General features: G+C 36.4%; 1 protein-coding gene across 1 annotated transcript in view; it reads left to right on the forward strand.

Moving 5' to 3' along the window:
- Positions 1 to 25,822, forward strand: part of TMEFF2 (transmembrane protein with EGF like and two follistatin like domains 2) — a 226,238-nt gene that overhangs the window by 15,736 nt on the left and 184,680 nt on the right. The window contains exon 4 of the mRNA XM_006727832.3: positions 357 to 383. Coding sequence (XP_006727895.1) covers positions 357 to 383 — 27 coding nt within the window. The remainder of the gene's footprint in view (positions 1 to 356; positions 384 to 25,822) is intronic.

A 25,822-nucleotide genomic window follows, 5' to 3' on the forward strand; every position in this document is an offset into this window, starting at 1 on the left:
TTTTTTTTTTTTTTGTTAATGGCACCAAATTCATCCTGGTTAAAATAAAAATATGACAGATTTTACATAGTCAATTTTAGAATGTAATAATTAAAATAAGCTAGATCAATAAGCTATCAAAGCTAGATAATAATTTTTTATGAAGTTTAAGAATGAAAATAATAGAAAATTTATTTGATAAGTTATATTACACAAATTAAACTGATGTGAATATACACTTTCAGATTAAATATTAGTAATTTTCTCCATTATATTTCTGTCTTAATAAAGGGAGTAAGCATGAACTAAATAAAGTCATAAATAGTTTTTGAATATGTTTTTCAAACAAAACCAAATTATTTCTCTTCCCCCTGCAGATGCAGGATCAGGATCTGGAGATGGAGGTAAGATTTGTCTTTTTATATATTTGAAGACTTACGTGTGGATATCATTTATGGATATTTGCTTATGTATTTACCATTACAGATATCTGAGACAAATTCACATTTTGCATTTTAGGAAAGAGGCAAATGAAAAAGTATCATTCTACTTATGAAGCAAATGTATATACCATGCAAATTATTTAATATATTTATGAATCTTACTTAAGAACTTTACTTCATCTAATCTTTCTTGTTCCTTTATTTGTTTGTGCCCAACTTACCTTTGAGATAGATTTGCATGTCAAAACTTCCTAACAGAAGCTTCCAAGATCATTTGGCAGGGCAGAAAGAATTCATGAAGAAATCACTTAAATAATGAGATTTTAAAATATGTAATATTGCCCTAAATTGCCAAGTATTGATATTAACATACACATAACTACCATGTGAGCAGGTCTTAATTATCAAATCAATAATTTGAAACTGAAAACTTTCTTTTCATAAAAGAAAGTAAAAATGATAAACAGAATTTAAGCCAATGAAAATAATATAGTATCTTTACTTCTTTGGTTAAATTAATTTTTGCTAAGTAAGACATGTTTTCATTATTAAATTATGTGTTTAAGGAAGTATGTAAGATAAAAGAGAGGGAGAAACTTTTAAAATTTTATCCGATGTACTGCCTGCCAAATAAGACTTTATTTATGAATTGAATCTTCATTGTAAATTTCTTAAAATGCTTTTTCAAATGAAATCCCAACAAAATTCCACCCCTATACACAGCAAGAAAAAAAATTATATAAAATTTCAACAAGGAAAATAAAAAGAGAATGAACAAAAACATACATTCTTAAGGCCTTGCTTAAGTTGTATAAACTGATCAAATGTATGATTCAAAGTAAATTTTAGTTTTTAAATACAGAATTTGATAAAAGATAAATAAAAGATTTTGGGTTCAGGAAAGATCTGACTTATCACACCTTATCTAGTTTGGGCAATATTTCAAAGACTTATCAAGGTGCTTTATATAATGAAAGGCTTAACTAGTTTAAATAAACAATACGTAGAGAACACAATTACAGCAAAATATTGGAGCACAATTTTTTCCCATAAAGACTAAAACTGAAGGAGTCAAGATTTAGTACATTGAGAGCATAAAATTTATTTCAGTGTTACATGACATTGGACAGTCATTTGATGTTAGGACAGTCTTTCACTTCTTTTTTTTTTTTTTTTTTAAGATTTTATTTATTTGAGACAGAGAGAATGAGAGAGAGAGAGAGCACATGAGAGGGGGGAGGGTCAGAGGCAGAAGCAGGCTCCCTGCCGAGCAGGGAGCCCGAGGCGGGACTCGATCCAGGGACTCCAGGATCATGACCTGAGCCGAAGGCAATTGCTTAACCAACTGAGCCACCCAGGTGCCCCAGTCTTTCACTTCTAAGAAATTGTTTTCCTGCCAACCCCTCTGGCTGATTAATATAGTATTCCTAAGAAAGCTTCTCCAGCTGTTTGAAAAGAAGAGCTTAAAAGAACAAATTAAATCTTAAAGAGAAAAAGAAAGGAAAAAGTTGCTTAAGTAGATATTTCACCATTGGAATATTAAGGAATTAATCAATTTTAATAGTGTTGCTTTTGGAAGGGAGTTGTTCCTATGCAAAATCCTGTTTATTTCCCAGATACATTTAGTCTTTATATATAGATTACCTGATCTTGCAGATCCTGTGTTGAGTTTCAGCTGTGCCGCTTTTCATGCAACAAGTCTTGTTAATTTTTTAGCATCTTCAAAAACAAAACAAGCTAGACCACAGAACACAGAAAATCGTCATTGAGCTTTCTATTAAAATGTCATGATATGCTTTTTCTATTTGAGTCCCTTATCATATCACATATCATTTCTTCATTTTAATTGATTTTTTAAGAAGACATAGTTTATGTCTCAGACACTGGTGTCCAGCTTTTGTTCATTGTAATTAGCTCATGCAAGTGAAAATGAAATCAACTTCACTCTCCCTTGTTGCATTCCATATTGAAATTTGGGGTTCATTATGTTATCCAGTGATCTAAATAAGGTAATTTTTTAGGAAATAATTTTGATGTCAAGGATATGATGTTTATAACTTGAACTTTGTACTTAAGTTGGAAACCACTTTCCTTTTCTTATTTTCTTCTCCTGTTTGCTTTTTACTCTTCCTTTCAATTATAGGTACTTTATAGTAACTTCCAGGGGAAAAAAAACAAAGCAACTTCTTAAAGATAATTGCTTTAGAAAAAGAAAAGACCATATAACCTATTTAATTCTGAATTGTACTCTTTTTAAATAGTTGTTGTTCTGGAAGTTGTGATAATGAGTATTTACTCCTACTGCATAAACTATTTTTTTAAATTAGAGACCAAACAAGTTTTTTTTTTAACTAAATTACTCTTTTTCTAGTCTTTGTCTTCCTTTGCTCTGAAATAGTAATGATTTTAATTTTCTTTAATTTTTTACTCTATTACAAGGTGCCAAAAAAGCTGAATAACTATAACCTAAAAACCTAGTTTAGAGTAACCTGCAGAATTCCAGTTCACATATCCATTGCATTGTTCATAAAATATATTTGACTCACTACCTCTGCTATATAGAAGATGGACTTGCCTCTGTATTCTGACAGTTCCTATTATCAAGGTATCAGAAGAGCCAGAAATAGTTTCCTTTGAATTAACCAAAAGTGATTAAATTACCTGTGATTGTTTGGTTAATACATCAATCCTAGCTAGTGATTGTTCTAACTGGCCTCTGTAGGATATATTCTCAGTAATGTGTATTTAGTTAATAATTGGGGCATCTTTGCAAGCACTTTGGGTGGTTAATGATTATTTTTCTAATTTCTTTTAACAAAAGTTAATATAATTCTCATCTGGAAAGAATTGATCTGAATAGTGAAGTTAAAAAATTTATTTGCAAAACACATTGTATGTGTGGCTATTATAAATGATATCATTAAATCTCCAAATCCAAAATCACTTTAAAATACATAAATTTTTTGCTTTTTAAAAATTGTCTTGTATTTTTTAAATGAATAAATTTTATATTAGCAATGAAGATGAGACCTGATCACTTTAAAATAATTTAAGTTTAACCCATTTGCACAAGGGCATATCTGTCATTTACTATATTTGAGGGAACATTTTTACTACAATTAGAAAGGGATATAAAGGTTTCATAACATTATATGTATTTTATAGGGAGTTTAAAAAATTTTTAATTATCGATGTATTTATTCAGATGAAACAACTCAAGGAGCTAACTATATTTAGGTAAAACATGTTTATTATGTTTCCAGCATGAACTACAAATGTGCGTTCACTTACAAAGGTAATCTGCAGTGTAATAAGAAATACTGCATACAAATCTTAAAGGTTGGCTTTTCCTATGTTAATGACTGTATCTTCCTAGTATTTAAGGAAACACATTAATACAAAGAATAGTTTTGTATTATTAGTTTTGAGCATAAGACTTGCTGTTTTCTGACAAGAAGTTGGAATTCTGTTTTCAGAAAAAAAGTTGGAAAGGCATCCACTTCAGACACCCTTTTTGGATAGACTCACCCTTGAAAAAAATCAGGATAACCTACAATTTACTATGAATGTGTCCTATAGGAAGGTAATGTGTGGTAATGTGTGGACCCAATTCCAAAGAATTTCAGAACGTAGTTGAAAGAAAAGGGTTGGTGTTTCAAGGACTTATATAAATGGAGATTTAATGTTGTAAATAAGAAAACGGGTGTGTGTAGGAGGGATAATAACATCTTATCCACCCACAGACTTCCTTAAGCAACAAATACTGCAGTAAGAAAAAAGTATTAAAGAAACCCCTTCTCAAAATCCAGGGGTGTGTGGGTGGTTAAAGGATAATTTTTAACCCCTGCTTTTCTTTCAGTCTTTTAGTCATATTAGGAAGACAAAGCTGTGAATATTTTCCATTTTCTCTTTTAAAAATATTTCTGGATTGATTAGATTTTTGATAGATTCCTAAAAACAAAAAATTAGTCCAGTAAAGTGAAAACTATATTTTAACTATTAAAATATTTACAAATGTATTATCCTGTTATGGGTCTGGGAAAATCCACAATTAAATTTTAATAACGTCTTATGGGCAGTTGTATGATAATGTCTATAGAAATGAGATGTCTCTAAGGTATACAGCATAGATACCATGGGTATATTTTCATTTCATGAGGTTAAAGGAAGCCCTGGGTCTTATTATAGAATTTATATAATTATATAGTTTTAAAAGAATTATTTAATAGATGATTGTCAGATATGTATAGTAACAAATCAATTTTACATCCATTATTAGTATAAAGACTGATTTTTAATATCCAGGTAATTGTGATAACTTCACTGTGTGAAACCATTTATGATATATTTTTATTTAATGCAAAATTGCCCTGTGCAAATTAACTGTATATGGTATTACTCAGATGTCCATAATTAAGACATTTACTTTATATACATTTTGGGTAGAGCAAGAGATGTTCACATTGCAACAAATTTTAGACCCTAAGCTACTATTTCTGATTGTGGGGCTTGCTAAAAACTGGCAAACAGTATTGTAAGAAGTTTGAGAACTTGAAAATTATTTTTTAAAAATCCTTATGTTTCTAATCTAAATTTGATGATATTCAGGAATTCGGTTGAATTGAACAAACCTAATATAATCTAGGTATTGTGGCAAGGTTTCTGCAGCTGTAACAATGAATATGACACAGTGTTTTACTCTCAAGGAGATTACACGTAAATTCTCTTCTCAGCCTACAATGGGAAAAATTATGATTCTAATTATCAAAAGAAAAATAATCCCCAGCAGAAATAAAATGTTAAATATACTGTAAATAACAAGAAACTGAATATTCATTCCATAAAATATTCTTATATAAGGCTCAGTAATTCTTCTCTTCCATGTTGCTGTACACATTCCCTTTCCTAACCTCGATTTGTACCTTCTCTACCTTACTGTCATGGGGTCAAGTTCCAGTGAGCACAATATGCCTCACCATGCATTTTCTCCATGACAGCCAAAGTCTGACAGGCATCATTTGTAAACAGCTTCAGCTGAAGTACTGATTCGATAAAGAAATCCTACCATGTATGCAAAGTCTGAGATTCTTCCAGGGCAATACACATGGGGAGAAAGTGGAAACTATCCTTGCTTTTGCTCTCCTATACCTGAGAGCTGCTCTTTTGCCTGGAGATGGGCATATAGCCATCAGAACTGCGACTGAAATTTTATCCCCCCTTTTCCTGGGTTGCAATCCATTTTACTTTCTCTTTACCTCAAAGAAAAGCAATATTGCAGTGGAGTAATGAAATAGAGATAGAATGAATGAGGAACATGTAATGGATAATGAAATTGAAAAGAATACAAAAAGCAAACAGAATGGGGAAACAGTGAGAAAAGGGAGGAGAAAGGAACCTTTGTTTCCACTTGGCTCTACTTTGTTTTCACACATGACTACCATCTTAAAAATAAAAAATAACTTTTCCCCCAATAGGATAATATAATAGTATAATATACATAATTATATATTATATTATATATATATATAATGTAGGTGGAAAGATTTTATTAGAGTTCCACTTGATGTCAGAGCATGATTAGATAAATCTGTAAGGATGTCTATACACATTTTTAACTATTTGTAAAACACTCTATGGTTTATAAAAAGCACTATCATGGCATTAATTTATTTATCCACAACAATAGCCTTTGGATGTGTGAATGATGACAATGAAGGATGAACAGCTTACCTGCAAACCCAACAACAGTGAATATGATAACTAAATCAGTCCTTGAACTCCAAGAATGGAGGAAATGATAGGGTACAAGGTTGCCCTACCTCTTGCAGTAGCTGTTTGCTGTAACTACACCAGACCCCATATTCTGTGGTTTATATAAATCATAAATCCTATCAACAATCATATGAGATTTCATTATCCCATCGCCTTGCCCCCTTCCCACTCTCATTTCCCACTGAAATCATCTAGTCTATTCAACACAGTACTCAAACCCCTATGGGTTTTTGTTGTTGTCTATTACCTAAGTTAATCATACTCCTCAGTCCATGGCACATAGTGATTGCCATTTATTCTCTTCTGTTAATTTTTCCCTTCATCCTCCATCCCTAATCCCATTCCTAAGTATTCACTCCAAGGAATTCAGTATATTTTAAATTATTGGTGGTGGGAGGGGGAAGTATGGTTATGTGTGTAGCAGCAGGAAGAAATGATTAAAAACACAAGCTCTGTAGCTAGAGTCTGTAGGTTTGATCCTGGCTCCACCACTTACTAGCAAAGTGACCATGGGCGGTTTATTTAGATTCTCTGTTTTTGTTTCCTTCATCTGTGATCCTGTCGGGGATTCCCAGGAAGTAGACCTTAAGGTTGAAATTTGTGCATTCGAAGTATACTGAGCAGTAGTCTCACAATAAGTGTCTGTGGAAGGTGGAAACTAAGACTGAGCAGAAGGAGAAGCTGAACTGGTGCAGTTAAAAAGAAAAGCCCTGGCAGGGCTGGAATGGAGCTCTCAAGATGGGAGGGCCCCTTTTAGTCGTGCTGAATCAGAGCAGTGGGGCTGGCCTTCACATCCACCATTGATCACCACTGATGTGGGCAACCCCAGAAAGGGAGTGCTACCTTGAGCCAGGTGGCTCTCTTTAACTGCACACTAGACCTAGGGAGAGATTCAGCTATGAACTGCCTGTATACAATACTCCTAGTAGCTGAGAAGGGGAAAATGTGAACATTGCAGCAAGGCAGCCTTTATAATCCTTGTAAATTTAAAACAAGGAAAAAAGACAGACAACATTTCTGATTTTGTAGAGCTTATTTCTTGTGAAGAGACCCAAACAGTTAACAAATAAGCAAGGGAAAATATAGATTGTCATATGGTAATGACTTCTCTGTGGGAAGAAAAAAGTGGGATAAGGAAAGGTCGTGTGTGGCGAGGAGTGGGGGGAGGCCATTAATTAGTTTGGGATGATCAGGAAGGCTTGGACAAAGATAAGGAGGAAATGAAGGAGCAAACCTTGCAGATAAGCAAAGAGAGGGCATTCCAGGATAACTGCAAATGCGAAAGCATACCTGGGGGATCCGAGGATGGTAGCTGGACTGAGTGAAGGAGATGGTGTTTGGAGATGAGAAAGAGAGGTGGGGGTGACCCTGTAGACCTTCATGCAGGCCTTGGCTCTTCCTGTGACTGAACTGGAAGCCATCGGGGGTCCGGAGCAGAAGAGGATGTTGTGATCTGACTGGTGATTTCACAAGATCTGTGTTGAGAATGCACTGTGTTGAAGTAAGGAGATAGTTTCTTTTGTCTGGTGGTTGTTTATTTTCAGGAGTTGGTGTTATATTCTCTAGAGTATCGCTTGTGTATCTTAGATATATCAATCCGCTACCCATCTGAGGGACATTGTCTGCAGTCCTATATTGAACAGATATTCTAGGTTTTACCATAGTCTAATCCATTTTTTTCTCTTAAGGTACTTTTTTTTTTTTTTAAAGAGTTTATTTATTTATTTGAGAGAGAGAGAATGAGAGACAGAGAGAGAGCACATGAGAGGTGGGAGGGTCAGAGGGAGAAGCAGACTCCCTGCCGAGCAGGGAGCCCGATGCGGGACTCGATCCCGGGACTCCAGGATCATGACCTGAGCCAAAGGCAGTCGCTTGACCAACTGAGCCACCCAGGCGCCCCTCTTAAGGTACTTTTTATTTGGGGTTTTATTTAAGATGTCCTTCTTCTGTTTTGATATTTTTAAGCAAGCAGAAAATTTTACTTGTTACCAATACATAGGAGTTTCTCTGTATGCTGCAGTGCATGCCAAATTGCACTGAATTGGTTTCAAATTTGGATATGAAAATATAGCTTTTTTTTTACTGTACTAAATGTACAATACATGTTGTAGCATATGATTTTCAATGTGTACTTAACAAAGAGCAATTTCATTTTCTCTGGTAAATTACATAGTTGTTATAGCTTTAGAATTAAAAAAACAAATCCAGGAATAAATAGAAAACAATGTTTAAATAATGTTAGCATCCTGGCTCAGTGAGTCAAACCAAAAGAATTATTCCAGAACCTGTCAGTTCGTAAACTCGTTCTGAAAAATCTTACAGTTTTGTATTCTTACTGATTCCTTTGAGAAGAATAAAAAGAGAACTAACTGGATTTTAAATAAGGTCTGATGCTTCCAAGAACCTGTTCTTCAGATGGATCATTTAAACTGAATCGATTCCTAATTAAATATTTCTTATAACCTTAATCTCTTCCCCCATTTTCTCATTTTCCAGATGCTTTTCTCATACCTTAATCCCATAGTTTGCCTGAATAAGTGACTGTTCTGTTATTACTTTTTTTTTTTTTTGGTAAAGGCCACAAACAGAAAGATCATTATTATGAAATCAGTTAAAAAGGAAACCCATCTTTATGATGGCTTCTATGTAAAATTGATGTGCTCTATACATATTTGTTCCTGGAAAAATTGAGAAATTTCTCATGATCTTGTAAGCACTAAATTAGGACAAGAGTCATTCCAGCTACACTGACAGTCCTCTCCAGAGACCGTAGCGCTAACGGAAAAACATGGCCTTTGGCAAGTAGAATTTCTGATGCATTGATTTAAAGGGTATTGGTTGGAAACTTGGTGAAAAGACATGTTGAGCTAGAGAGCATTATCTTTCCTCAACCCTTCCAGCTTCATGATGCTTTTTGAGATTTTAAGGGTTGGAGAGTGTACAATGTTGAAGACTTTATTCAGTTACTCAAAAGACAACCATAATAGCAGCTTGAATATGGTTGTCTTTGAAAGTAGGTGTTATTTTAAAATATAATTAAAGAGAAACACAGCTGGCAGTTTAGAAAAAGAAGGGAATTAGTAGTAGAGTTATTATACTGCTTCTTAAATGGTGGGATGATATGAAATGGTTATTCTCTGGAAGCTCACACTCTCACTGCTTTTGAGGTCCATAGTGTCCAATGTTCAGACATCGATGCAGGAAACTCCCTTGGTCTTTCACTAAGAGAGAGCTCCCGTATGCCAAGCTGTGCTTTGAAATAGGATGTGGCAGAGTTATAAAGCCAATCTTATCCTATAAATCAGCACACACTGTGGATTTTCCATTGTGGATAGTTCCCAAATCTGTATCTCTAGACCATCCACCAATCCCCTATTTCAGTCCCTAGTCATCCCTCGTCTATAATGTTGAAAAAAAGCCTCCTAACAGGTCTCCCTGCTTTGTCTTGTCATCCTAAAATTTTTCTTACTCACAGAGTCAGAATGATTTATATAAAACACTTACCTGAACATATCATTGTCCTGCTTACACCCCAACAATGGCTGTCCATCATCCTTAAGATTAAAGTCAGTCTTCCAGTAGGAGAAACAAAGACCTCCAGAATTACTCCAGGACCTGCCTCTCCATCCTCATCATTAGTCTTCTTCACCTCAGACTCGACACTCCAGCATACCTTTTCATTGACCGTAGTTCATTGGGATACAATGCAGTTGATTTCATGCCTTTTTGCTTTGCCAATGCTCTTCCTTCTTCCTGAAACTCTTCCCATGATTTTGCTTAAATATTATTCATCTTCCAAGACTAAATCAGGGATCATATTCTACAGGAAGATTTCCTTCTCTCCCCTCATTGGTCTAAATACCTCTCCTCAATTCTACTTTGTATCATCAACCTGATTCATTGAAATAATCTGTTTGTGTATTTGCCTGGAGATAATTGTTATTAATACCCCTATACACAGACCAAAAGACCTGGTGCTTAATAGGATCTCATTAAATATTTGTTCAACTGAAATAAGGCTCTGACACTAACAGCAAAAAACTGTGCTTGAATTTCAAAATGTCTCCATTCACATTTACAAGCTACAGATTAAATTATCTGAAATCTGAAATAAAAGTTGAATTTGTAGGGCTTTGTGTACTAAAAAACTGTAGAATTATTTTTTTTATTTCATGAAAGAGGACTGAAAAACAACATAAAAAATTAGAGCATAACCCATCCCACCAAGAATATGCAAGATGATATTTACAAACCTAAACCAGCTTCAAAAATAAGCACCCTCTTATATATCCAAGACCCAAAGAAAATCAAGATAATCAAAGAGGAGTCTAGCAAAAATAGGCTGCAAGCTTAATCTGAAAGGTTTTTTCATTTGCATTTTCTTTATTTTTGAAAAGCATGATCTGATACTAGTATATCAGCTTGTTCCCTTGTGATTTACTTCATTCTCCTAAAAGTAGTGTGCAGACAAAAAAAACTGAGGTTATTTTAAGATTCTAGTTAGTTAGTTTGTAGATAATTGAGGTAATTTTACCTTATGTGAATACTTTCTTTCACATCCAGATTACTTATTAAAATACCAAATGACTTTGGCCAGAGAATAGAATCAATTGGAAATCCATTTGATGCCTTCATTTATTTGACATTGAACCAGTGAAAAAAGCCTGTCTTTTCTGAGTTTTCAAGGAATTTACAATGATTACCCCACATAAAATGTACTTTAGCATCAAAGAATATTACTTGCAAAATAAAACGCTGGATATTAGTTCCTTCCATCTAGAAGTTTTCTTGGTCTAATGACATAAGGAAGCAGAACTCTGTGAACTTCAGCTGTTAAGAAATATGCAACAATCTAGGGAAGAGGAAGATGGAGCCTGCATGTGATGCCATGGGGATTCTAGAGCAATGATTTTCGAGTATAAAGTAAAGATGCAGCCAGCACAATTTCATAGGACTGTGCTTGGCATATAGTAGGTGCTTGATAAATATCGGATAAAATAATGGACGGATAAATGAATGACAGGGCAATGATATCAACTCCTACAGTTGCAATTAATTGATGCATATGTGAATACGGAGTCCACCTTCCTCCTTCCCAGTAACTGCTAAGTATGCCCCTCAACTTACTTAGATAAGGCACTGGAAATGCCAGAAGAGATATCATTCCTTAAGAAATGAGGAGAGAGTGATTCTATTTCTTTTACCAACTCTGAGTCACAGCTCTCACCCCATCCTTTTCTATCCCATCTATTTCCCCCCATAAATGAAATTGGAGCAATGTGGTAATGCTGTGCTCAGATATAAAAGAAGGTATTTGCGGGAGATAAAAAGGAGAGTTTGGAGAAACAAGATAGGAGAGCAATCTGATGAGAGAGAAAAGGATGTTTCAATGCAAAAAGTCAGAAGAAGAAAGGAGAAAGCAGTGATGTTTAATATTTTGTAGAAATAGAGTTTTAGTGTCCAAGCAAGAAACAATGCAGGTGGAATTTTCAGTAGTTTTGGGCTTGGGTAGACTGTTATTGTTTTTTGTATGTTCCAACTCTTAACATTTCTTTCCATTATTAGTCCATATAATATTTACTCATTTAATGCACTTCCCCTCTCAATTGTTTTTATACCCCTAACACATTTTTTTAAGAAAACCAAGAAAAATGTGTCCCAGCTGTAGGTTTTCTTCTTAACTCTAACACACACACATTTTCCCCACCCTCTAAAATAGCATTTAATGCTGCCAGAACATATTTCATTAGGAAAAAATTGGTTTCATTCTTTCCAGACAAGACAAAGATTGAAATCAATGTTTAATACTGCCGAGTAGGAGAACTGACAACCTTCCCCTCCCCTGGCACTTTTGAAAATGTGTTCTGTGGAACTTGAATGCTTCAGGATGCTATTATACCAGAGGGTATCCAGGTAAGTGAGATTGGGAAATGTAGTATATTTTCACCCCTATTGAAGAGTGACATGTAGGATAACCAACTTGTTTCCGTTTGCCCAAGACTTTTCCAGTTTTAGCACAGAAAATTCAACAAACTCCTCAGTTCTGCTAAAACTGAAGCCATTGCTTACCTTAGTCACATGCGAAAGACTGAAAAATCTTCCAGTAAGAAGCATGTTACACTTTGTTTAAACAGTGTTTTTCAAGAACACCTGACCATGAAACATTTTTCTTAAACAAAAATATTAAAAATCAGGGGAGCCCAGGTGGCTCAGTCAGTTAAGCATCCAACTCTATTTCGCCTCAGGTCAGGTTATGATCTCAGGGTTGTGGGATCCAGCCCCGCATAGGGTCCGTGCTAAGGTTGGTGTCTGTTTTAGATTCTATCCCTCTCCCTCTGCTCCTCCCCCAACCCCCACTCATGCACGCGCACACTCTAAATAAATAAGTAACAAAAAAGATATTAAAAATCAAAGGAGGGGTGCCTGGGTGGCTCAGTGGGTTAAGCATCTGACTTAAACTCAGCTCATTGATCTTGGGGTCCTGGCATGGAGCCTGGGTTGGAGTCCCTGCTCAGCACGGAGTCTGCTTATCCCTCTCCCTGTGCCCCTCCCCCTGCTCATGCTGTCCCTCTATCTCTCTCTCTCTCAAGTAAATAAAAAATCTTTAAAAAAAATCAGAGGAATTCACAATTTATGATGCATACTTTGACCTCCAAATCATTGGCTGAATGAATTTATGAAAGGGACTCCGTTGTATTTAATGATGTATTTGGTTCAACAAAGACTTATTTTTTTCTGAATTCAGAGATATTTTTCTAACTTTTTCTAAGTAGTTTTTAGCTCTAAATATCTGAGAATTAAAAAGTATTATTACTGACATTTCTAGCACACAGTATTTACTGATAATGCTGAGGGAGCTTTTCTTTTGACAAAGTTTATAATTTTTGTATGTCTGGGACAAGGCCAAGCAGGAGAAAAATGCAATAGTTGCATACTACTCCCTGAGCTTACTGGGAATGATAAGGAATAGATGAGAAAGTGCTTCAAGTAGAGCATTACTTTTAGGTATGTTGCTTTCAAACTGAGTAATTACAGAAACACTGGTAAAGACACATCACTGCTAATTTACAAATATGTATGTATATATAATTACATGAACCACTAACATTAGTTGAGTAATTGATAAGCTTGGTGTAACACTCCAAAGACTAATTCATACTTTTATTAAGTAACTTATAATGAGTGCCTACTATGTGTCAGGTATTTTATAGCCATACAGTAAATACCTGCTATAACTCTTCAAGAAAGACATATTGTCTCTATTTTTCTGATGAAGAAAATAAAAGACACAAAGATTGAGTTACTTGTCAAGGACCGTGTAGTTAGTGGCCCAGCCAGGGTTTAAACTCAAGCCCCTGGAGGTCCAATTTTTCCCATTTGTCCATTGTTTCATGTGCAGTCTGCCACATATTTTAAAGTCAGGGATTTAAATTTAAAAATTGCCGTCTTTTATGTGGAAATATATTAAACATTTATTAATTTGACTGAAAGGAAAGTGTTGCTATTAAGTAGGAATTTTGCACTAGTCAGAGGAACATCTGTCTGTTTCGTGTGCTGTGACGTTGGCTTATTAGTTCCCTATGCATGTGTGTGTTCACACAGCAGAGAGTAGTCTTTTGAAAAAATATAAGCCAGATTATATTACTCCCCTTCAAAGGCTTCCCCTGACACTATGGGTAAAATCCAATTCCTTATCACTTCTCCACTCTCTGCTTCTACCATTTTCCTGCTCAATCACTGTGCTCAAACTACACTTAGTTTCTTTCTGTTTCTGGATTGCACTAAGATCTCCCTTAGAGCATTGACATTCGCTCTTTCTTTGCTCCAAATGCCCTGCCTCTGAATCTTAGAGCACCTGTCTTTTCTATAATTCAGGAGTTCAGTGCAAATCTCTCTCTTCCCACAAAATCCAGTCACTTTGTATTACATCCCCTTGTTTTACTTTATTAAAAGGAATGATCACTCGATGAAACGTTCTTATCTATTTATTTGCTTACTTTATGTCTCTTTCTTCCCTTTGTACCAGCTGTGCTTTATAGATGCTTGAGATACAGAAAAAGTCCTTGTTAACATGAAGCTTAATTCTAAAGGTGATTGAGCAGGAAGATGGTAGAAGCAGAGAGTGGAGAAGTGATAAGGAATTGGATTTTACTCAGAGTGTCAGGCGAAGACTTAGAAGGGGAGTAGTATAATCTGGCTTATATTTTTTAAAAGACTACTCTCAGCTGAGTAGAGAACGTGTTGTAGATGAAATAAGAGAGGAAGCAAAGAAACCAGTGAAAAGGATTATTGTGGTAGGACAAGTAAAGATGACTTTGACCTGGCCAGGGAAGGGGCAACAAAGATGGTAAGAAGATGACAGATGTACTAATGTCCCACATCTACTCCAGTTACTTTCCACTCCTTTCCACAGTGACATTGGCATGAGCAAAAATGTTATATGTCGATGTAAAGAAGGATCTGGAAAGGCGAAGGAAAACAGATAATCCCATTGCCTCATTTTGTAATCCTCAAATTCTCTATTCACATTCAGCATGAATGAATACGGAGCTTTACTTTTAGGACATGAAAATGTTTCGTAAAAAGTATCACTAAGAAAATAAAATAAAAATAAATAATGAAAAATAAGCCCATGCATTGGGCCTATTATGCTCATTAAGGCAATCTTCTCAGACTTCAAGAGGGAAGCAAATTGATGTACTTTTGGGATTTCAACCAGTGGCTTTTCAATAAAGCCTTCATATATTAATGTTTTTGTTTTTCATTTACCGTTTTTAATTTATACCACTTAAGCATCACGACTGGTATGGCAGTAAAAGGTAAAATATAAAAATAGACAGCTCTCTAATTTGGCCTTTAAATGGCTTTATGTATTTATATTCTATGTAGGATATGTAACAGATTGTGATAACAGAATCCAATATAATCAAATTGCAGCCTTACGAATATAGCAAATATCATGAAACAGTTCCCTTCTGCTGACTCAAGGAGTGGGAGTTCCATTTCTTTCATTATATTTTTTCTGTAACAGCTTATCACTAGCAACACCTTTGTAGCAGTTCTTCTGCTTTGTCAGTGCGAATGTCTCCACAATAGCACTTTTACCTATATTTGCTATGACTCTCACATTGAATTTTTTTCCTCTGGAGACAACTAATTTGAGTGGCTTGAAATATAAAACTTATGACTTCCACCTTTAGTTTCCCGGTTCACACAGCTATATATTAGAAATCACTTTCAAATGCAAAAAAAGCCCCAAGGCCCTTAGATAGACTTTGTTGAGCCTCCATGGTGCTACCCTATTTTTCTCTAAAGCCTGTAGCCTCTCACGTGTGCTGTTAGAGGGAAAAATTTTACATGTGCTGTTAGAGGGATATATAAACACCACTATAATTAAACTCTGCTGGTTAGGGGAGCCTGGGTGGCTCAGGTGGTGAAGCCTCTGCTTTCAGTTCAAGTCATGATCCTGGGATTGAGTCCCACATCAGGCTACCTGCTCACAGGGAGCCTGCTTCTCCCTCTCCTCCTGGTGCTCCCCCTGGTTGTGCTCTCTCGCCCTCTCTCTCTGTGTCAAATAAAAATAAATAAAATCTTCAAAACAAACCCACCTCCACTTGTTGATGTTTCCAAAAGCAAATGAGGACACCAGAACATCCTGAGAGTAACAGTGATTTAATTCACCCTCCTTCCCCTGTCCAGTCTTGGGTGGGGACTTAAAAGGTGCTGTCAAGTGTTTGTAAAGATGTCCTTTGCATATTTCTTTCACAGGGATTATTTTAGAATGAGTATAGTTGTTTTTCTGTTTTGTTTTGTTTGGGGTTGTTACTTGGTTTTTTAAAACTTGAACATTTGATTGCAATTCTGTTTTACCCTGGAACTCACAGGCATGGTCCCTTAACTGGATTCATGAAGTGGGAATAGCATTGTACCAGTAGGGGGAGCTCATACCATGCCTATTTTGTGGGTTGTAGCAAAGTTACTTGTGTAGGTTTGTACACTTAGGGTGGAGCTATTTTAATTCTAAAGCCAACAAAGATAATGGATTGGAATAAAAAGTTATTTGCTCCAGTTGAAAAGTTAAAATTTACTAAAGTTGTAAATCTCAACTACAGTAAAAGTTAAGGTGGCTTTGGTTAATGAAACTGCATTTTGTGGTTAAATTTTGTCAGATAGCTGAAATGTGAAGCCTTTAAAGCATGTTAAAAGATTTCTTCCCTGGTGTGTATTATCAAATTACTTTCCTCCATAAATAACAGACACAGCACCTGATTTTAAGGGTTTCTGTTCATTTGTTTTTTTATGACTATAGGTCAATATAAACATGGCCAGTCACAGATGAAGTGGCAGTGGACATGGGGTTGAATGGATACTGCTTACACTCTTAAACTTGTTTTTCCTCATAAATGTCTGTTAAATAAGTTTACTTTGGGGCTATTTGCCTTTCTTACTAAATTGGTGTCAAATGTTATCTGACAGACACTGGGATCATTATTAGCTAACTTGTACCCAAATCAGTAAGGACGCAGGGCCTGAAGCATCCTTCTCACATTCTTTTTTCTTCTTCAAGGTTGTTATGTCATTTGAGTGGTCAGCACCCTTCAAAGCACTCTCTGTAATTTTAGAATCTCTAATATGGTGGACATTGAGCATCTCGTGCTGAATGTAGTTTTTTCTTCTCTCCGGGCATTTAATGTGTTCACAGGAAACGTTCATTTCTTACACTTTATTGAGCACCCATTAATGCCACACTGAATGAGAGACCTGAGATTAAAAGTAAAAATGAACAAGACTGGTTTCTACCACAACAAGCTCATGATCTAGGCAATTCACCACCCAGTGGGCTAGGGAAAGAATGGCTCCAAAGCCTTTCTTCTTCATCAGAAGAAAAAGGCACAGCTGTCTCCAAACTAGTCTGAATGTTTGACTTTCCAGTCATTTCTCACTCAGGCCACTCGACTAATGGCTTACATTATGTATGACAAATTTGAAAATCTTTGCATTTGAAAGTGTACAATCCCTGCATTTGGATGGACTTTATCTATGTAATCACTTTCGTTATGTAATTTTCACCCAAAAGAATGCGCTATTTCATAGATAGAATCTGTATGGAAACATTGGTGTGGGGGCACCTGGGTGGCTCAGTCGTTGAGCGTCTGCCTTCGGCTCAGGTCATGATCCCAGGGTCCTGGGATCGAGCCCCGCATCGGGCTCCCCACTTGGCGGGAAGCCGCTTCTCCCTCTCCCACTCCCCCTGCTTGTGTTCCCTCTCTCGCTGTGTCTCTCTCTGTCAAATGAATAACTAAAATCTTAAAAAAAAAAAAAAAATGGTGTGGAAGTGGCAGGACTGGAGAAAGAGCAGAGAGGAATGTGAGGTGAAGTGGGAAGTAGAGACTGGAAGGTGGAAAAATGTTCCTAGGCCTTGGCTCTTGTGTCCTCAGGGTGAGTTCTTTGCAATTGTCTAGCAATTTTCTAGCAATAAAATAGCTGTCCTATGGTTGATAAGCCTTTAGTATGACAGAGTGATGACCCTAGACTGGATTCTCAGATTTAAATAGCTCTTTGTCTCCCACAAAGCAAAGCTCCTTTTTCCTATCTCCCCTCAAAATAGACTTTCTTCTGCTGTCAGTATTACTATTGTGTATTGTTCCTGCTTCAGTGCTTAATTACCATGGCATCATTGCTGCTACAATGCCTCTTTCCCTATTCTTCCCACATTTCTTTTTCCATGTATCTTATTTTTTCTGACTTGAATTTACCTGCAAAGCTATTCTATAAACACCGTCAGTCCTGCATGAGCAGACTGACCATGGCAATATGCAGAAGCTACTACGTCATGAAATGGGTGTAGCTTCAACTTCCCGGCCCCTTCCAGTCCTCCATACATAACTGTGCCTTTGTAATATTGTTTCGTTTGGTTTCTAAAGAAGTTCCACTAAATGGTAGATGCTCAGGCTCTACAGAAATTTGGATCTGTCCCTGCCTATGAGTTTTAATATTCAGACCTTTGGCTCATTGTTCAATTGCTTTGTTGTTTTGTTGTTGTTGTTTTGTGGTTCTGCAGGTAGCTTGTGGTAGTGCTGGTTCTTTTCTTAATGAATATTTTTAATTAATTTATTTTTCTTCCAAACAACTTCTTAGTCCAGAGTTGTGTCAGAAGCTAGGTTTTCTAATGAAACTTAATGGATTTTTCAACTATTCTTACAAGATGTCGTATTTAAATCTCTAATACTAATACTCTGGTTTCTCTTCAGATCGTATAAATCTTTCTCCTTTTAAATCTCTAATACTAGATCTTATAATATAGATATTATATGAATGTATTCAATAAAATGCACAATATTTGAACTAAACGAAATGGTGATATATACCATTAATGTGACTCCTCCGGGGACTCAAATTTCAGCTCTACACTGACTTTGAAACCAGGCTCCTTGTGAAATCTACTGGGTATCCCTCAATTCCACCCACCTCTGCCTCTTCCCCCCATCCCTCATACACACACACACACACACACACACACAGACACTTGCTCCTCCTCAGAGGTCGAAGCCTCTCAAAAATTTTAAAAGGCAGTTCCAACAAGGTGCCCCCTAGGTGCCCCTAGGCAGTAATATCACAATGGAAAATTTCCTCAGAATACTAAGCCTCTGGCAACCATACAGTCTGTCTAATTCATCGCTAAAGCAAATGGTGATCCATTAATTCTCACTGCCCCTGTTACTTTTCATCTGGTCTCAGATAAAACTGAAGTTCAAGTCCTTGGTTTAGACTTTCAGGTCTAGAACTGATCTGGCAAATGATTTTTATTTATTAATTCAACATTTTATGTATCAGTTTATGTATCAGGCACTTGTTCTGGGGATATAGATGTGAAAAACAAACAATAATCATGTTAACATGGCAGTGATGTTTAGTGGAATAGGGCAATGAAATGGGAGATACTAAAGGATGGGGAGTTATCTAGAGCATGTCCTTGAGGCAGATCTACAAACTTTCAATACCAAGCAGTTAGAGTAGGCCATTGCTCAAAGTGACTGCTATGACAGTTCTTTGTATTACCAAATTTTATTACATGTTGGGTCCATACAGAGGTTGAGCTATACAATGGCAGTAAATTGAGTATGAAGTCATTAAAAATTAAGTTTTATGTTATTCTTTTGTGTGTCATGAGAGTAGCAAAATTAGCACATTCAGTTCTCAGAGTCACAGCTTCATCATAAAGATGAGTCATGGTGAACCAAAGGGACCATATTTTAATGAACCAATCTGGTTACTGTAGCTCATCTATGCTCAGCAGTAGACTGCCTAGGGAACAGGAGACAATCTATTTTTCAAATGATGAATTAGTCCCTGATGCTATGCTTCTTTCTTGACTCCCCTCACAAGACTATCTGCTCTGTTCCTCCTTGAACACATTCTTGCCTTGGGGGCTTTCCTTAATGACAAATAATAGTAGTACAAAACAATCTCAGTTATTGTGATTGCAATTCCCCATTTGGCGTTTGTTAACAAATAGGAACCACCAAATATTTATTATGTATTTACTGTGTTTACAGCACAGTGGGGTTAAGAAGGAATCTTTATAAGATAATCTCTTCTCCTTGAGGAGGAGCTCATCGTCCTCTAGGAGAGTGAAAACATACATATGTGAAATAATCAGACCAAAAGGCATGATGTGGTATGTAGTCATTTAGGAAGGAATGATCAAATGGTAGGGAGAACCTCAGAAAGGAGATAAGATATGAGTTAAACTTTGAAAAGGAGTTTGGGTTTTGATAATTTGGCATTTTTTGTCATTTTCCAATTTGCTTTTTTTTTTTTTTTAATTCACAAACTAACCATTTCCTATTGACAAATGGATAATGAAAAATTATTATTTTTTTAATTTTATTTTTCATTTCTTTGAGAGAGAGAGAGAGAGCGAGCACAAGCAGGGGCAGGGACAGAGGGAGAAACAGACTCCCCACTGAGCAGGGAGCCCGTGGTGGGGCTCGATCCCCAGATCCTGGGATCATGACCTGAGCTGAAGGCAGCCGCTTAACCAACTGAGCCACCTAGGACCCCTGAAAAATTATTCTTATTTCTGGTTTCAGATGATCATTTTAAGAATAGTTTTAGTTATTTTTCTTTAAGATTTTGTTTATTTGTTTATTGTAGAGAGAAAAAGTGAACGTGGGGGAGGGGCAGAAGGAGAGGGAGAGGGAAAGAATCTCAAGCAGATTCTGTGCTGAGCGTGGAGCCCAACCTGGGGCTCCATCTCCTGACATTGAGATCATGACCTGAGCCAAAAGTCAGACTCTTAACCGACCGAGCCACCCAGGTGCCCCAGTTTTATTTTTTTAGCTCTAAGAGAAAATTCATACTAGAGGTACTAATGTGCTGAGTAATAAATTCTAGTGTCAGGGAACCTTACTGGAGACAAAAAGATAGGAAAAATTAGCAATTTCCAGTCTCATCATTGTAACCATAGGTAATTTTTATGACTTGTGAAATTCTGATATAAATATTTTAAGATAGATTTTGAATATATATCTTCCACTGAATACCATGTAGTATTATTTTGGAAACTATATTAATAGTGCCAACTAAGTGCCATGTAATGTACTTTACTGATGGTTAAGATGTTTGGCTAGTATTAGATCTGTCTAGATCTGATTAGATCTGTCACATTAAAAATAACTCTAGATTTAAAATTTTTTGACACACAATATATTAGAGGTATAATCATCAAAACATATGCAAATAAGGATTGTCCTTCAAATTTGACCCTTCATGAAAATATAATTCACAGTTGAACAATAATTCCATCAGCCATTGGATTTTCTGAGTCTGTGTTTCTTTCTTTTGTAGAGAACCATTTTACAACTGCACAATCTCCCTTACATTATTATGAAATCTAATTAAAACAAAAATGGTATTGTCCTGCTTGACCATCTTCCTCATTCATTCCTGGGACAAACATTTGCATGGTCCTCATAAGCTCTGTGTTCCAGGCACTGTGCCAGAAAGGCATGAGTCCTGCCTCTTAGGGGCTTCGTTAGTACAAGAGGACAGGCAAGAGTTTGGCAAATGAACAAGAAGAAAAGGGCCATTTGAGACAAAGGAAATGGCGTGTAAAGTATGGAACAGCATGGCATTTTCAGGGAACAACAGATGGCTTGGCATGCCTCGAACGTAAAATGCAAGGAGAAGAAGAGTGCACATGATGCTAAAAAATGTTATTTTAAGCCAGACAATGAAATATTTTTTTAAGCTTAAAAAGACTTTGCATTATCAAAGATTTTATCTGTCTTTTTTTGCCATAGTCTAGAAGAAAGTTCTAGTAAGCTGCTCAGGGAAACTTTTACTAAAATTTGAAAGATTCAGGACAGGAAGAACCAATGGTACAGACAAGCCTGGAAGTGCAGTGTGTGGTATCAAAGTGATGTCCACTTTTTTGTGAGCTAATTATTTCACTTTTTTAACCACAGAAGCTACTGAAACTCAATTTGGGGTGTTTTTATTGTTTGAGTACTTAAAATGCATTGTCCTATTTAATTTATACAACAACCTAAGTAATAGACCTTCATCTCTCCACTTTACAGATGGGAAAACTAAGGCTCAGGAAAAAAATTGCCCAAGATTTCCAGGTTACTAAGAGACAAAATCAAGATTCAAGTATAGTTCTGTTTGACACCAAGTTTAATGGTTAATACTGTGCTGCCACTTTCCCTTGCTCAGGCCTCATCTACGTCATATCTGAATGTGAACGTTCTCTGTTCTGAAGAAAACTTAAATCCTTCATTAAACTGTCCCAAAAGTCAGGTAGGAAATGTTGGCGTTGACTTCCCTAAGTCACCATATTCATATTAAACATTCTGGAAATTACCAGAGAGAGAATTTCATAGCTATCTTATCTTCAGCTTTCTATACAAACTGTATCTTGGTCCATTAATTCTCAGACTTGTTTAAAGAACAAGTGGGAAGTCTCTAAGTGAGACAAAGATCTCAAGTGTGACCTTAGAACACCTCTCTCGATCTCAGTTTCTCATCTCTGAAATGAAGGGTTTGGACCAACAATCCCAATGGTCCCTTTGCTTGGCCTCAGGATTCTGCACACATGGCAAAATAAATGGCATTTAATTCTATAGATACTGTAAAAGCTGACATAGAGGTAAGAGAACACTTTCAGTGTAATTATTTATAAATGCCAAATTCAGAATCAGATTGGAGAACTGTGATTTTTGTGTTTATTTTTAAGTACTCTCATGGCCTGCATATATTTCTGGCATATGTAGGATTTGTTACTGGTGATACATGCAGTTTATAAACAGAAAGTTATTCTTTAAAAACAAAGTACCAATGTGTTTAATACTTAAATCAATAGAAACAAAATAATCAGGAATACCTACTAATAACATTGCAGACTGTTTGTTATCGTGAAAGGCAGTAGGGTGGAGGGGTTAAGGATGCAGGCTCATTCTGTGACCAGACTGTGGCTTTAAACCCTTTCAAGTGCCGCTACTTCCTAACTGTGGAACTTTAAGCAAGTGAATTCCACGCGCTGGGTCTTCATTTTCTCAACTGTAAAATAGTTTCTGCCTTGCAGGGTTGCCGTGAGGATTAAATGTACCAACAATGTATGTATAGTACCTAGAACAGCGCCCGGCCTATATGAACATTCATGAAATGTTACCTGCTATTAGCATTTTGGATGAGACACCATTTATTTGAACTAAAGAAACTATAGAATTAGTGTATGAAATAAAAACACTGAAGGTAAGCTCCAAGAGGACAGGGTTTTTTTTTTTCTTTCTTTCTTTCTTAGCTGTGTTCTCAGTGCCAACCTAAGTGCCTGGCTCAGATTAGGGGTTCGGTAGATATTTGTTGAATGAAAGAATAGGTCAAGAGTAAATGGTGTTGAAGATTCTATTGTCCTGTTTATTCTCAACTTTCCTCTGTATTTTAATGTTTCTTATATTCAAATGCATTATCCTGTATGTCATAAATCATATAACATAATGAGTGCTAACAGCTTTGGTCTCTAGCCCGATGTCTGTTCCAGTTCCTTTGTGATATTGCAAGCAGATATATCTGAAAATCTTAGATATCATAGAAACAATTATTAGGCTTCATCTTAAAAAAAAAAAAAAAACAGACCTCTACTTTTTTAGACATTTCATGGGTCTTGGCCGTCCTCTGTGTCACAACAGTAGCTGTATTGATCCAGCTGTTGCAGTTGCTACTTGGTCAGCTGCTGGGCAGCATGGCCAACTACCTCGGATGGTTTTAAACTGATTTCAGAGAGAAAACCAGCCTAGGAACTCCAGAAATCCTGATAAGCCTCCCATCCCTTGTTCAATTAGAAGCTATGCCCTAGAACCATAGATTCCAAATTTAAGAATCCTGCCCCCTGATACAAATCCATGCCTATCTTAAATCTTCTAAGTTTGATGAAAATCTTACACCCAGTCTCAGTTTTAGTAACAATATTTCAGAATTACAGTTATGTATCCAAGTGTTTATAGGATTTTCACAATTTTTATATTATTTTATTTAAAAACCTATGCTTTCAGGGCATCAGAGTGCCTCATTTGGTTGCGAGTCTGACTCTTGGTCTCAGCTCAGGTCTTGATCTCAGGGTTGTGAGTTTAAGCCCTGCACTGGGTTCCACACTAGGCATGGAGCCTATTTAAAAAAAAAAACTGTTCCTCTTTATGTTCCCAAGTCACTGTTGATCTGCCAGAATGGCAAGGACAGTCACTTTAGTTAATGAAACTAAATTACTTCTCCCAATAGGCTTAAAGTCAAAAACATGCTGATATTTAAGGTGTCTTCCAGGTGTATACTATTTTAGTATTTTATTGTTGTCTAAATGATTTTATTGGAAGTAGAAGCCTTGAAAACAAAGAGTTATGTATAGCACAAAGTCTAGTGGTTGTCATCCAGTGGGGTACATGGGCCAGTGAAAGAAACTTCACTTTTTGTTACAGGAAGAGCTATAGATATCCAATTTAATGTTTCTGGGTAGGCTATGGAAGATTTTGCATCAAGATCTCACAGGCTTTCTGGGAGGAAAAAAGACAAAACAAACAAACAAACAAACAAACAAAAAAAACCCTCTGCTAAAGCCATTCTTCTAAGATGCAATATTAGAGAAACCTGTCAGACTGGAGGAAGATGCTTTCCAAAGAGGAGAGTGACAAGAGCAGGGGAGCCTTTAAAATCAGCTGTATGCAGAAGTAGCTGCACCGTCCCCAGCCTCATGAGGGTATCCCTCTGTTTCACTAGACCGTGGAGGGGAATCCAAGCAGAGCCAACCCTCTAGAGACTGCCAGAACAGTCTCCAGACAAAATAGAGAAGAGAACGTAACTGCTATCAGCAATATGGAGGCACACATAATTTAGATAGATTATTCAAAAGAGATGCTACTTTACTCATTGCTACAAAACAATGAAATACATGATGAAAGTAAAATGATAAAATTTATTAAAGTTTATATAAAGCTCTGTCTGTGGTTCTCATAGGAGATAGAGGCATCCAAGTAGTTTCTAAATAAAAACTCTCCACTATTCTTGATCTGTGGAATTTGAGGAGTGAATATTAGTCATGTCTAAGTCAGAAATTTAAGTTAGCATGCTTATTGTGCTAATGTGTAAAGTGTTCATGTTACCATTATGTCCTCCAATCATATCCTCAATCAGAACCATCTCTTTTACACAGAGCTCTAACCAACTCTGTCCTATCCATCAGAGACAGCTGATACAGTGTGATACAGTATTATTTGGTACCCCCCATCCCCGCCCATGTGCACCTACCACTTCTCTGTGAGACAAGTCACAGCAGTGTGACACTTACAGTCTCAGTCTTCTCTAATCAAAGGAACCCAAGAGAGCCACTGGAAGCACGCAGAAAATCTCGCCCATTTTCAAAAGCAACCATGTCCCTAATCAAAAACCAGCTAATGGAATTAGCATTGCATTCAATTTCCTCTGCCTTCAAATTTAAGATACAAGCACTGTTTTGTATTCACCCCCTCCCTCCGCCACCATGAAAGAATATAAGCTGGTTTTGATAAAATTGTATCTAAAAATGAAAAAGCTGTTTTATGTTTATTTACTGATTGAAGCTGTGCCAGGAGTTCTGATGCATTCCCAAGTAGGCACCAGCCACCTCATGCATAGTTGAGCAGCATCAGCACTTTTACCTCTAGTCGAGTGTACAGTATTTCAAGTATTACAATGTACATCAGCATCTGCGGCAGATCAGCATCTTTCAAAACAGAAAACAAACACCGGAGATAGTCCACAGTATGCATTTTTCATACCACAGGTGTTGATTTCTCCCCTAGGAAATATAAGAATGGCAAATCAACCGTTATTAGCCCTCATGAGTTATGATCTGTCTTCTGAATGTCAGTTTTAAATAGACTAATTAGAATGTCATATGGTTGGCAAAATACATGATGGTCAGCCTGCTCAATAGTTGTTAGTCTATCATGGTCAGGGTAAGAGTAGACACTAGCACCTGATCATTGGCCCGCATCAGGGCATGCACACAAGTGGTGATGCATCAGCACATTATGCAATGAAAAATTGACAATGCATCCATACGTTAGCAGATACGACGTGAATATATACCAGGAAAA

The sequence above is a fragment of the Leptonychotes weddellii genome, chromosome 3 (assembly GCF_054177405.1).
Source record: "Leptonychotes weddellii isolate Sample4059 chromosome 3, ASM5417740v2, whole genome shotgun sequence".
Lineage (NCBI taxonomy): Eukaryota > Metazoa > Chordata > Mammalia > Carnivora > Phocidae > Leptonychotes > Leptonychotes weddellii.